The sequence below is a fragment of the Daucus carota genome, chromosome 7 (genome assembly GCF_001625215.2).
Source record: "Daucus carota subsp. sativus chromosome 7, DH1 v3.0, whole genome shotgun sequence".
Classification (NCBI taxonomy): Eukaryota; Viridiplantae; Streptophyta; class Magnoliopsida; order Apiales; family Apiaceae; genus Daucus; species Daucus carota.
Genome location: NC_030387.2, coordinates 2,193,254 through 2,208,749, shown reverse-complemented (window position 1 = coordinate 2,208,749; position 15,496 = coordinate 2,193,254). Strand labels below are relative to the sequence as shown.

The following is a 15,496-nucleotide window of genomic DNA, read 5'->3' as shown; positions in this document are numbered from 1 at the left end:
GGATAAAAAAATCAATAAATTAACGGTTATTGATATATGTTTGTTGGTTATTTTTTATAATATTTGCTTTCTTTATCAAACATGTTTGTTGTTATTAATTTTTATATAGTTCACTTTGTATACATGAAAATATTATTCATACAACACATGATTGGTGTTCGAATTAATCACAGATATAGTCTCAGGTATATTCTTTTTCATTATACAAATATTAATTTAAGTTACCAATATAATTTCTATAGACCGCCGCAACGCGCGGTTTCTCAAATAGTTTAATTCTATGAGAGTTCAATTGAGATTTTAATAGATTTTATATAATTTAAGGATTTCGATGAATTGTATCTAGTTTTGATTTTATGTCATAAAATGTCTCAGGTTGATGATAGTCAACTTAAACACAATGTCTTAAGATCTCATAGATTTTGGTGGAATTTCAAATATTTTAAAATACACTCAACAATCTCACGAAATCATCATTTTATGAAGTCTAAAAAAAATCATTGAGCACGGTTGCATAACTCAGTGGTTAAGAACTTATCCCCTGTCGTCCCAGGTCCTGGGTTCGACCCTCGCTCACCCTGAACTGAATATCATCCAATTTTAAAATATAATTTAAAATCATGTTTAAATAGTACCAAATTTTGCAACATAATTTAAAATCATAATTGAATATCTCAAGATTGTCATAAATTTTTTCAAATCTGAATTGAATACACTTGCATTTCATAAATAATCCTAAAATTCCTAAATTGTGGTAACTGCATAAAATCCCAATTAATTAATACTACTAGCACAATCCTAAAATTTCAAAAATGTGGTGACTACATAATCCTAAAATTCCAATTACCCAATATAAAAATCCTAAAATATCCAATTTTAAAATATAATTTAAAATCATGTTTAAATAGTACCAAATTTTGCAACATACTTTAAAATCATAATTGAATATCTCAAGATTGTCATAATTTTTTTCAAATCTGAATTGAACACACTTGCATTTCATAAATAAAATATAAAATCCTAAAATTCCTAAAATGTGGTAACTGCATAATCCGAAAATTCCAATTACCCAATATAAAACCCTAAAATTCTTAAAATGTGGTAACTGCATAAAATCCCAATTAATTAATACTACTAGCACAATCCTAAAATTCCTAAAATGTGGTGACTGCAAAATCCTAAAATTCCAATTACCTAATATAAAAATCCTAAAATTCTTAAAATGTGATCACCGCATAAATTCCCAATTAATTAATACTACTAGCATAATCCTAAAATTCCTAAAATATGGTAACTGTATGCATTTACTTGTTAACCAAATAAACTCTATATATATCATTCATATTTGCATGCAAATTGCTTCATCATCCAATACCACATTATCAATTCATCGCTCCACTTGAGTTTGGCTGTTTTTACTCATTTTGCAACTCAAGCTTAGTTATAAGCGGATCAGATACATAAAACAATGGCCCTTAATCTCAAATATGATATACCCATTTCTATTCTAGTGATCAACTTATCAGTAATTTTTATGCAGATTTCCCTGAGCTTTGGACAGGGTTTTGCACCTGGTTTGGCTACATGGTATGGACCTGCTAATGGCCCTGGAAGTGGTAATAAACTGAATTTTAATAATTTCGTAATAACACTATGTTTTTAAACATCGACATATTTGTGTGAAACCCTTTGTTTTTTTATTAATTATGATATGAATATAGGAGGAGCTTGCGGATTTGACACAGATGTGGGACAACCTCCATACTCAGGCATGATATCTGCCGGCAATGCCAAGATCTTCCTCAAAGGACATGGCTGTGGTCAGTGTTTTCAGGTAAACTAACATCAATTTCTTCTTCTTATATCGAATCCAGCATTATTATTAATTATTTATATTAATTGACAAGGACATATTAATTATATATGCAGATGCAATGCTCAGCTGACCTATGCTCGGGCAAACCAATCACTGTAACCATCACAGATGAATGTCCTGGACATTGTGACGATGTACCATTTCATTTCGACTTGAGTGGACATGCTTTCGGGGCAATGGCTAAACCTGGACAAGAAAATAATCTCCGCCAACGAGCACTACAAGAAAAATGACTAAAAGCGACCAACGAAATTTGGTAGCTTTTATTTAAAAGCGACCATATATGGTCGTTTTTAAGCAAAAGCGACCGGAAATGGTTGGTAGCTTTGAAGAGGGTCGCTTTTATTGATTTCGGTCGCTTTTATATAAAAGCTACCACTTTGCTGGTCGTTTTTGTTAAAAAATAAATTACTTTAAACCAGTTCAAATTTTTGGCCTTATTTTGAATTTCCCGCCCTTTCAAAATAAATTCTACCAATATTGGTGGAATTTGAAAAGCGACCACAATTCTTTTCGGTCGCTTTTATATGGCTATTTTTGAAAAAAAAACCAGAATTTTCTCGTTGTTCCTACCCCTGTTTAGTTTAGTGCACAACTCATACAAATCATCCAACCATTCAAATAAGCCATATATCCATATACTGGGGAGGGGAAGTTGTCATAATCCGTAAATAATTCACAGTAATAACACAGTTTCCTCCTTTGCTTTATTATTAGCTTTAGACAACTTAGTCACTTGGGAAACCCACTAAGGAAAGCACACCCCCTGTCTTGAGAAGAGATAAGCACTGATCGAAAGGAATATCTCCGGATGCAGTGTTAATTATAAAGTCAAGTGAATTAAGCAGCCCCTGCAATAAGATTAATCCCAAATTAAATTCTAATACAAACAACAATACTTGTATAAAAAGTAAAAATTATCACAATTTGACCTCAAGAACTCAACATTAAACATAGACCTTCTTGTAAGGTGTAATTTTGAAATTCAAACCTTAAAAAATGAAGAAAAAAAACAGGGGATTACATACACACATACACATTCTGACACACAATCTACAAATACGAAATCCACACAAATAACAATTTGACAAACACGAAAATAAGAAATCAACAAATCGAAACATGAACATGAAACCCGTATAAAACATACGAAACCCTAATTGTAAAAACATCATAATCGAAGCCACATAACTTATAAAATCATGTAAATCGACCAATCAAAGCCTAAAATCGAAGTCATACCAGATAAAAGCGGAATAAAACCCTAATTCTGAAAACGCCCCAATTTAAACCCCTGATTCTCTGAGACAAAACATCGAACAGGTTGCAGCCTATAAATTGCTTACTGAAAACAATCTACGGCTATACCCATCTCAAACCCTACTTCTAGAAACTAAAATCGCAGCCGTGGAGGATTCATTAAAAACGGGACGGTCGATTTTGGGGATGACGATTTCGTTTTGGTGAGTTTTAAGGGCATAGGAGGAGCATAGGGAGAGAGAAGAGTTCAGATTGGAAGAGGAGGCGGAGGACGATGGGGGGTGACGTCTGCGGGTGCCATAGGCGGGATGGAGAATGTGTTTTTGTCTGAGAGGTTCTGAGACAGAGAGCGAGAGAGATATTGTAAGAGAAATTCTGAGAAATATAAGGGATATAAAAGTTGTTGTGTTTTTGAGTTGAAGATTTTTATGAATCTTAAAGTTTTCTTGAGTACTTTTAGAACCCCACTAATATAATATTTTAAAAAATGGCAAACTTTTTATATTAATATTTTAATAACTCCAACACAATGTTTATAAATAAGTTATCTTTAATAAAAAAAAGTTTAACTTCTTTTGAATACCCAAAATATTCATATATTTCATGAAATTTTAATCAATTATCACAAGATTTGATATATAATTTTTGATTTAACAATTGATTCTAACTACTGTTTAGTCCCCGGATCTAAAGATGGATGACTAGATTAATATATTTTACTTAAATTTTCAAATTTATTAAAAATGTCAACTACTGATAATTTGACTATTACATCTAAATTGTGTATACTTATATTTCTAGTTTGCTAGTTTGAATTTTAAAAAAAAATAAATTATCGATCTTCCAACATTATAAATGTTAAGATCTATATATTTTAGTCATACTCTTAATATTTCAATAAATAGCAAATTTATATGATTTGAAATATTAACTATCAACTGATAATTTGACTATTACATCTAAAATGTGTATACTCCTTCTCTAATAGTTTGAATTTTTTTAACAATAATTATTGATGATCGAGCCTTATAGATGTGAAGGTCCATATATTTTAGTCATCCAAAAATTTCAATAAATATTAAATTTATATGATATTAAATTTTAACAGTTAACTGATAATTTGACTATTGTACATCTAGATGGTGTATACTCGTGATTTGGTAGTTTATGTTTTATTAAAAATAATTATCAATCATCCAACCTTATAGATGTGAATATGTATATATTTTAGTCATATTTCTAAAATTTCAATAAATCTTAAATTTATAAGATTTGAGATTTTAACAATAAGCTGATAATTTGATTATTGCATCTGAATGGTGTATACTCCTGATTTGATAGTTTTAATTTTTAAAAAATAATTATCGACGATCCAACCTTATAGATGTCAAGATTCGACATATTTTAATTAGTCATATTCTTAAAATTTCAACAAATATTAAATTTATATGATTTGAGATTTTAACAGTCAAATGATAATTTGACTATTACGTAGAAATGGTGTATACTCTTGATTTGGCAGTTTGAATTTTTTGAAATAATTATCAGTGATCTTAACATATAGATGTCAAGATCGATATATTTTAGTCATATTTCTAAAATTTCAATAAATTTTAAATGTATCTTGAATTTTTTTTCTTACAAAGAATAAAAAAATAGTTTTTGATATTTATTTTAAAAAACATATGCACAATTTTCACAATTTAAATCACAATTTTATCTCAATTTTTAAAAATAATTTATATTTCATTAATTATTATTTTAGTTGTAACTGAAATCAATCTGAAAATCATCGTAAATGACTAAAGTAGAATTATCATATTTATATTATAATTACTATTCAGAAAATTAAAAGTCACCACATACAATTGTTGGTCGCTTTTGTATTTAAAAGCGACCAAACAAAAGCTACCACATACAGAAATTAGTGTTATTGGTTGGCGGGAATCTTCCCGCTTTTACTAAAAAAAATTAAAAGCGACCGCAGAACATTATTGGTCGCTTTTGTATTTAAAAGCGACCAAACAAAAGCTACCACACACAAAAGCTACCATTAACGGTCGCTTTTACTACTCAGTCAATTAAAATTTGTATTCTTACTAAAAGCGACCTATAATGGTGGCTTTTATTGTTGGTGGCTTTTAGTTGGTCGCTTTTAGTCAATTTTGGTGTAGTGGAGGACGAGTCGATATCCAATTCAGAAGGTATCGAAAACCACAATATCTTTTAATTTGTAAATATTTTTTCAGTTTTGTCTAATTTTTTTAATGTTTTTTCAGGGTGCCATGCAATTATCAGGGTGCAAAAATCGCATTCAAAATCGACAAAGGTATCAACCCAAACTATTTTGCGTGTGCAGTTGAAAGCATCAATGGAGACGGTGACATTGGCTCTATGCAGCTCAAACCCGCAAATTCTGGCTGGATTCCAATGAAACAATCCTGGGGTGCAACATGGAGTGCTAACATTAACCGTGCAACTCAAGGCCCACTCTCCTTCAGAATTACTACCTCGTCCGGGAAATCTATTGAAGTTGATAACGCAGTTCCAGCGAAATGGGTTAAGGGGGCACGATATATTTCAAATGCCAATTTTTGAGTTTCTGATTAGCTTATGATCCCCTAATGCCCAGTTAGGAATAGGATCCCATATTTATGGCACGATTAAAACATTGTTACGACATTATTAAATTCATTAAAAAAAAAAGATGAAGCTGATTGATCTTTCTTTTAAGTTTTAAGTCCGATGAATTTACTTTTCTCTGTGTTTTTGCGATTTTCCCCAACTCGTACTCAAAGTGCACAAAATTATGTACAGAGAAAATTTGTACATAATGAATTGATGTGGTGAGTAGGGCTGTTATTCGGTCCGGGCGAGCCGAGTTTCGAGCCGAGTGTTATTTAGTCGAGCCGAGCCGACTCCTTTAAGAAACGAGCCTAAATCTTTGCCCGAACTCGACTCGTTTATTTTCACGAGTCGAGTCGAGCTGGCTCGTTTAGCTAAACGAGCCGAGTTTAACGAGTCGGGCGAGCCGGCTCGTTTAATTTAACACTAAATCGAGCCTAAAACGCTACCCGAATCCGACTCGTTAATTTTCACGAATCGAGCCGAGCCAGCTCATTTAACGAAACGAGCCAAAACGTCTGCCCGGACTCGAGCTCGTTTAACTAAATGAGCCGAGCCGAACCCATCAAAACGAGTTCGAGCCGGGCGAGCTCGCGAGCTGCCCGGATCGGATTACAGCACTAGTGGTGAGTTTTAATTAGAGTTGTTGGTGTAAATAAGGGGGCCTTTCCAATATTCAAAACCCACTACATGTGTACAAAATTTTGTACACATTTACGTGCACCAAGCATTTTTCCAATCACAATAATTAATTTATGACACATGAAACTTCTAAATACATGAAGTTAGCTATTCATGCATCAAGGAAATATTCCAACAATTGAATAAATTTGAAATCACACCAATTTCATTAAATTTTCTTATATGTGTGTGTATGTAATGTAAAGGATTATATTAATTTTATTAAGCAAATAATCGGTTGCGCGACACACAAACAAACACACACACATATATATATTCATAATTTATATCTTTTGCATTAGCACAACATGTATATTACAAAATACTATTTTGTCTAATATATATTCTCTTAAATTGATATTATGTGCTCAGCTGAAATTAATAATTAATATCATTCTTGTTAAATGTATATCATGAAGATTTTTAATATAATCATGAAGATATTTAATATAATCTATGGATAGTGCATATTATAGTTATTAAACTCCTCAAGGAATAATGGATTTTGAATAGTATAGTTTTATTCAACTCCTGAGATATAGGAATTAATCTGAATAGTCTAGTTACTAAATTTGTGAGATAGTAATAGCTAAATTTATAAGAGATTATTGTTCTAATTCTAGTTAAGTGGTAGGTTTTACAAAATCTAACAAGTTGGTTGATGAAAAAAAATTTATTTTCTTTTATTAATTATAACAATAGTGTAATCCATTTGGAGGACCGTATATCTTATAACTGTAATGATATATCACTAACTATCGTGTAATTCTCTCTAATAAATTTTTGTTGGAAACTGAATATATATATTATATACTTACAAGTGTGAATAATATTTAGAATAAAACGGATGAAGATATTTTCGGAGTTCTGGAAAGATATTGAACAAGCAACCATTTATCTTACCTAGTGCTCCTTTCTTATGGAGATTATCTCCACCCCCAAACATAACTGCCCAAAATAATTCTGCTTAAATGAAAATCAATGTTATTAACTCATTTGATATGTAACTCACAAGATAAATAAATATATAAAATATAACTATTTGTAACTTATAAATACATTATAGTGTATTTGATTCTAATATTATATTTGATAAAAATAAGTCAAATACAACATCTCCCATTTGACTTTTTTCATTATCAAATATCTATTTTACAACTCCCACCTTTCACATGGTCTATTTAATTTCTCCAATTTAAATCTACTACTTGTTACCCGAGTAGTGTTCGAATTTTCATCAGTTGATATTTTAAGTCACAGTAATTAGTTGTACGAATCTATTTTTCGTCAAAAACATTTAAGCATAACACTAGTGAAAAATCATTTTTCACATTTTCCTCTTACTTTCAATTTCAACAAAATTAAACTGATTTCCCCAAATTAAATTATTAGTAGCATCTTTGATACCTAAACCATATTAATCAATAAATTAAGGCATGTCTGCCTACTAACTAATTTATATAATGTACTCTTCAAGCTCATCATAATAATTTTTTACCTTATCTCGTTACAAGCCTCACTAAATATGTTAAGTCACGTCAATCGATTACACACAAAAATTATCGAAATTCCGACCACTTGCACATATAATATGTCAACAAATTTCTATTCATAATTTCTTTACAAAATTTACTAGCATCGACTTTTGAATTTTCTATCTTTAAGAAAAAATATTGCTCCCACATTTCATATATTCAATTTTACTTTCCAGATTCTTTGAATCAGATTCTCACAAACTTATCAATAAAAATTCTTACAATTTCATCACAAAGACACTTTAATAGTCGTGTCTAAATAGCCGTGTTTTTTTTTTTGGCTAGCTCATGCATCCGTCTTTCGTGCCTTGTCTTTTTTAACTCTTATAAGAGTTACTAGGTTATTTTTTAGTTGGATCCTGAAAGAGAAGCTATATATATATATATCATTTAAAAAAATTTGAATGACATATATTATGTGGTAAGAGATAAGATAACCTCTCTAGTTTTGACAAATGTAGTAGCAAAGAAAAATGTATATATAGTTGGAGGTGAACCTTATAATTTTTAATTAGTATTTTTGTATATGTTTTCAATTAAAATTTTAATTTAGCTGGTGATGCACTAATCTTTGAAATTTAAATACCATTCATTATATTTATCCGAGGCACGTAAACAAAAAGTCCTTTCATTAATTATGCTCAATCTCTAGTTAATTATTACCGCATTGATTTGTAACCACTTATCCGGTTATCCCCTAACTAATCCAGATCTATAGCTATCTAATTTAAATATGAGTTATAATTTATATATTCAACTGATATTTTAATAAATTTTATATAGTATATAAATTTTAATGACTTGTATCTGATTTTGATATTACATAAATTCTTGATAAAATGTAGCAGAGTTGATGAGCGTTTAGGACTTAAACAAAATATTTTAAAATCTCATTGATTTCGGTGGGATTTCAAATATCTTAAAATACACTCTACAATCTCATAAAATCCTTCATTTTAATTTTTGTAAAGTACTAAAAATTTCAGTCAACATTTGATAGATTTTTAATATCCATATTGAATATCAACGGATTTTACCAGATTTTGTAGTATAATTTAAAATCGTAATTGAATATCTCAAGATCCTCATAAATTTTTTAAAATCCGAATTGAATACATTTAGATTTCATAAATAAAAATCTTTTAAAATTTCAATTGAATAATATACCTATTAATTAATATTACTAGCATTATCCTAAAATGCTGTAACCGTATGCATTTACTTTTTAACGAAATAAACTCTATATATATGTATTCATATTTGCATACAAATGTCATCATCCAATATCACAATATCAACTCATCGCTCCACTTGAGTTTGGCTATTTTTACTCATTTTGCAACTCAAGCCTAGTTATAAGTGGATCGGATACATAAAACAATGGCCCTTAATCTTTATTATGATACACCTATTTCTATTCTAGTGATCAACTTATCAGTAATTTGTATGCAGATTTCCCTGAGCTTTGGACAGGGTTTTGCACCTGGTTTGGCTACATGGTACGGACCTCCTGATGGCCCTGGAAGTGGTAATAAATTCAATTTCAATAATTTCGTAATAACACTATATTTTTAAACATCAACATATATTTGTGAGACCCTTTGCTTATTTATTAATTATGATATGAACATAGGAGGAGCCTGCGGATTTGACACAGATGTCGGACAACCCCCATATTCAGGCATGATATCTGCCGGAAATGCCAAGATCTTCCTCTCAGGACATGGCTGTGGTCAGTGTTTTCAGGTAAACTAACATCAATTTCTTCTTCTTACATCGAATCCAACATGATTATATTGACATGAACAGAATAATTATATATGCAGGTGCAATGCTCAGCTGAACAATGCTCGGGCCAACCAATCACTGTGACTATCACAGATGAATGTCCTGGAGCCTGTAACAATGTGCCATTTCATTTTGACCTGAGTGGCCATGCTTTCGGGGCAATGGCTAAACCTGGACAAGAACATAATCTCCGCCAACGAGGACAAGTTGATATCCAATTTAAAAGGTATTGAAAACCACAATATCTTTTACTACCTCCGTCCCCCTCTTACCTATCCATTTTGATTTTCGAGAAGTCAAATTGACCAATTTTTGACTAAACATTACAATTAAATTACCTATTCATTATTTTTAAAACCCGAAAATAACATATTAAAGTAGACAATCTAATGATATAATTTTTATTAGTTTTTTCAATTATATAATAAATATAAATTTCAGTCGAACTATAGTCAATTTGACAAGTTAAACTTAAAATGGACATATAAAACGGGACAGAGACTCAGAGAGAGTAATTTGTAAATATTTTTTCAGTTTTCTCTAATCTTTTAAGATTTTTCTAGGGTGCAATGCAATTATCAGGGTGCAAAAATCGCGTTTAAAATCGACCAACATATCAATCCAAACTATTTCGCATGTGCAATTGAAAGCATCAATGGAGACGGTGGCATTCGCTCTATGCAACTCAAACCCGCAAACTCTGACTGGATTCCAATGCAACAATCCTGGGGTGCAACATGGAGTGCTAACATCAACCCTTCAACTCAAGGCCCACTTTCCTTCAGAATTACTACCTCATCCGGAAAATCTATTGAAGTTGCTAACGCAGTTCCAGCGAAATGGGCTGCCGGGGCAAAATACATTTCAAATGCCAATTTTTGAGTTTCTGATTAGCCTATGATCCCCTAATGCCCAATTAGGATCCCATATTTATGGCATGATTAACACATTGTTACAACATTATTAATATTCAGAAAAAAGATGAAGCTGGTTTTTTGAGTAAAAGGATGAAGCTGATTGATCCTTTTTTTGAGTTTTTAGTCCCGTGAATTTACTTTTTTCGTGATTCTACAATTTTCAACAACTCGTACTCAATCACAATAACTAATTTATGACAAAATACATGAAGTTAGCATTCATGCATGAAGGCAATTATATTAATTTTGAACAAATTAAATAAATTTTAAATCACGCAGATATCATTAAATTTTCTTATGTATGTGTGTATGTAACTCAAAGGATTATATTAATTTTATTAATTAAATAATTGGTTAGATATATACATATACATATACATACATGATATACATATATATCTATATATATAGAGAGAGGGGGGGGAGGGGAATTTAAGTTGTTATATTTCATAATTTATAACTTTTACATTAGCACAAAATGAAATATTACTAAACATTATTTTGTCTAATGTATATTCTCTTATTAAATTTATATTATATGCTCAGCTGAAATTAATGATTAAAAATCATTAATTTTGTTAAATGCAATCTATAAGATTTTTATATAATCTATGAAGATATTTAATTATGATATGTGGATTATGCAATTAAATTATAGTTATTAAACTCTTCAAAAAATAATGAATTTCGGATAGAATAGTTTATTCAATTGAGATATTGGAATAAATCTGAATAATCTAGTTACTAAATTACTAAATTTGTGAGATAGTATTAATAAATAATAAAATTCTAGTTGTTCTCCTTCTTCAAATATAAATGAATAATTTTAACTTGATAAACAAATTATAATAAAAATTATATCAACATTAATACATCACTAGAGTAATGGGTATTACACATTTTGGAGGATATTTGCTTCGGCTTAAAATTATTGTGTTAAAAATGTCTTTAACAAGGTAGTTTGTACTTAAAATTAAAACCTAACCAGAAATAATCTAAAGATAAAAATTGATAGGATGTACCTTTTTTTTATGAAAGTAATTTTTTTACGTTTTGATTGCATGGTAAAACATAATATGCATCGAATGTTTACAAATATAGTAGTACAAAATAAATTAAATTTAGATGATTATATTAGATTTTTCCGAACTTCTACTTCAATACTCCAATATTTTTGTACTCTATAGAACTTAACTCTCTCTATATATATTATTTTAAATTTTTGAAATAAAATATATTATTTTAATATAATAAATTAAGTGTGAGATACAATTATCCTAAAAATAGTGACCTATTAGATAACCTCTCTAGTAGAGATGGAGGGAGGGAGGGCTGGAGGAGCCCTGACCCCTCCTAGATTTTTGGTTTATTTTGTTTATATATTATTAGAAATATATTTGATTCACAAAATTAGTATAAAATCAGTTAAAAGGGTTGAGTTTGATTATAATGAATGTATATACATTAAATAGCATCAATTAAAATATTCAGTTCAATTATCATATCATTTTGTATCCTATTTTGTAAATGAGCATTACATATAATACTATATTATTTAAATTTATTTTATTTATAAAATAAAATTATATCATTTGTTATAAATTTTAATAATATAGACTTTGATGTTGGATAATATCTTTTTACTTTCTCTGTCGTATCTACGAGTCTCCCTGTTTGCAATTTGTTCTTTCAAATCTTTGTCATCGGCGATTTGGTAGTTAAATAATTAAATTTTTTAATGAAATGATTAAGCTTTTTATTAATAATCTAAAATAAATAGACTTTTAACACTAATCCTACTATAAAATCTGATATATAATATTTTTGAATTTAAATAACATTAATATTCTGGCCCTTAAAAAATCTTCATGGCTCCATTAGTGCTCTCTAGTTTCAACAAATGTAGCAAAGAAAAATGTATATATGATTGGAGATGAACCTTTATAATTTTTAATTAGTATTCTTGTATCCGTTTTTAAATAAAATTTTCAATTAGTTGACTCATCTTTGAAATTTAAATACCATTCATACTATTTTCCGAGGCACGTAAACAAAAAGTCCTTTCATTAATTATGATAAATCTCTAGTTAATTAATATCGCATTCATTTGTAACCACTTATCCCCTACCTAATCCAGATCCATACCAATCCTCAGTCATCAATATATCAATATATCAATATATAAGGGAGAAGCGAGGGGCATTTCCATTTTTCTAATTTTATGGAATTTTTGGATAAAAAATATCAAAAATTAAAACTACCTTTTTTAGTTTCGGATATATTAGAAGCAAGTTTTAGAATCTGATTTTGTTTCACATTATTTATGGAATATAGTAGCTTGAAAGTTTTAATCTGATTTTTTTATTGTTTAATTATGGAAAAGAGTAGCAGACAAGTCTCTCTCCACCTCTAAATACCCCTAAGATTGTAGGGTTCTGGACCATCTAAACACAAATTCCTGTCTCTCAATACCAGGAACATACCTCTCTCTGGTGATAGTTCTTTTGCTTGATTTCTAACTCGGTGGTGTCATCCTTCTGCAACGATAAGTGAAGGCTGTTTATACAGTATTAAAAAAATAAAAGTTGTTGCAAGCAAAGGTAGTTATAAACAACTATGTTGAAGTCGATGAATGCAAACACGAGAAAAGAATATAGTCTTGACATGATATTGATGGATGATATCAATAAATTAACTGTTAGTGATGTATGTTTGTTGGTTATTATTTTATAATATTTTTTTTGTTCTTCGTACATATTTTTAGTTGTTAATTTTTATATGATTTACATTGTATGCGGGAAAAAAAATTATTCATGCATTATCTGTTTGTTCCGTTCAAGCAACTTTTAAGTAAAGGCTGTTTATACATTATTAAAATATAAAGGTTGTTACAAGTAAGGGTAGTTATAGACTGCTATCTCACCGATTTAAGTTAGATGTTTTTGTGCACAATCAATCCAAAAAAATTAGAGTAAGGTGACAATGTAAGAACATGATTACTTTTCAAAAAAAAAACACAAATAAAATTAAGATTCGTCGTGTTTTAAATTGTTAATTACGTGTATAAATTTATTTTCATTTTTTCACCATGAATTATAGTCCAGTTTTGCAATTTTATATATTACATCAAGATTTTGATAATATAAAATTTATTTTATCTTACAAATATTAATTTTGAAACATTAATATACTTTTTATAGACAACCACAAATTATTTTTATTTTACAAATATTAATATTGAATCATTAATATAATTTTTATAGGTCGCCGCAACGCGCGGCTTTTCAACTAGTATACTTATATAAAGGAGAAGCGAGGGGCGTGTAGGTGGCGCCTCTCACATCGCTCCGTTCTATTTTTCTAATTTTCTGGAATTTTTGGATGAAAAATATCAAAAATTAGAACTACCTTTTTTAGTTTCAGGTATATTAGAATCAAGTTTCAGAATCTGATTTTGTTTCAGATTATTTATGGAATATAGTAGCTTGAAAGTTTTAATTTGATTTTGTTTCAGTTTATTTAATTATGAGAAAGAGTAGCACACAAATCTCTATGCACATATTTCAATTACAATCTGATTTTATTTCAGATTATTTAATTATCTGGAATTTTTGGATGAAAATAATATCAAATTTAAAAATTACCTTTTTAGTTTTGGATATATTGGAAGAAAGTTTTAAAACTACCTTTTTCAATATATCAAAATCAAATCAAAATTTGAACATATCATCATATTTTAGGAAAAGTTGTATATCAAAAACCAAAACAATTTTGGTAAGCCGGTCTTTTTCTCAAATCAACCGCTATAAATTCAGGTGAAACATCATAAAATTTAACACACACAATTTAACCGCTATAAATTCAGGTGTAATATAATAACGAGTTACACTATGCGATAGAGATGATTGGCAACAGAAGTAAGAGTTTGTCGGATGTGGGAGTCGACAAATCGACAAATCGAAACACAGAGATGATTGGCTAACAGAAGTAAGAGTTTGTCGGATGTGGGAGTCGACAAATCGACAGATCGAAACACTGGAGAACAATATAGTCTGTATATGATATTGATGGATAAAAAAATCAATAAATTAACGGTTATTGATATATGTTTGTTGGTTATTTTTTATAATATTAGTTTTCTTTATTAAACATGTTTGTTGTTATTAATTTTTATATAGTTCACTTTGTATACATGAAAATATTATTCATGCAACACATGATTGGTGTTCGGATTAATCACAGATATAGTCTTAGGTATATTCTTTTTCATTATACAAATATTAATTTAAGTTATCAATATAATCTTTATAGGCCGCCGCAACGCGTGGTTTCTCAACTAGTTTAATTCTATAAGAGTTCAATTGAGGTTTTAATAGATATTATATAATTTAAGGATTTCGATGAATTGTATCTAGTTTTGATTTGACGATAGTCAACTTAAACACAATGTCTTAAGATCTCATAGATTTTGGTGGAATTTCAAATATTTTAAAATACACTCAACAATCTCACAAAATCATCATTTTATGAAGTCTAAAAAAAATCAGTCAACATTTGATAGATTTTAAATATGCCAACTGAATATCATCCAATTTTAAAATATAATTTAAAATCATGTTTAAATAGTACCAAATTTTGCAACATAATTTAAAATCATAATTGAATATCTGAAGATTGTCATAATTTTTTTCAAATCTGAATTAAATACACTTGGATTTCATAAATAGAATATAAAATCCTAAAATTCCTAAAATGTGGTAACTGCATAATCCGAAAATTCCAATTACCCAATATAAAATCCTAAAATTCCTAAA

General features: G+C 29.2%; 2 protein-coding genes and 1 long non-coding RNA gene across 3 annotated transcripts; 2 read left to right on the top strand and 1 right to left on the bottom strand.

Moving 5' to 3' along the window:
- Nucleotides 1-1,468: 1,468 nt before the first annotated feature.
- Nucleotides 1,469-2,109, top strand: LOC108194410 (putative expansin-B14). The gene is made up of 3 exons (XM_017361357.2): nucleotides 1,469-1,616; nucleotides 1,722-1,834; nucleotides 1,930-2,109. The coding sequence occupies exons 1-3, from the start codon at nucleotides 1,469-1,471 to the stop codon at nucleotides 2,107-2,109; spliced, it is 441 nt and encodes a 146-aa protein (XP_017216846.2).
- A 383-nt stretch (nucleotides 2,110-2,492) lies between these two features.
- LOC108195291 (uncharacterized) lies at nucleotides 2,493-3,564 on the bottom strand. The gene is made up of 2 exons (XR_001801481.2): nucleotides 3,119-3,564; nucleotides 2,493-2,727 (listed from the first exon to the last, which is right to left on the bottom strand). It is a non-coding gene; the product is annotated as an uncharacterized LOC108195291 (long non-coding RNA).
- Nucleotides 3,565-4,633: 1,069 nt separating this feature from the next.
- Nucleotides 4,634-10,647, top strand: LOC108194409 (expansin-B18-like). The gene is made up of 6 exons (XM_017361356.2): nucleotides 4,634-4,638; nucleotides 5,416-5,695; nucleotides 9,430-9,505; nucleotides 9,611-9,723; nucleotides 9,804-9,991; nucleotides 10,329-10,647. The coding sequence occupies exons 1-6, from the start codon at nucleotides 4,634-4,636 to the stop codon at nucleotides 10,645-10,647; spliced, it is 981 nt and encodes a 326-aa protein (XP_017216845.2).
- Nucleotides 10,648-15,496: the final 4,849 nt, after the last annotated feature.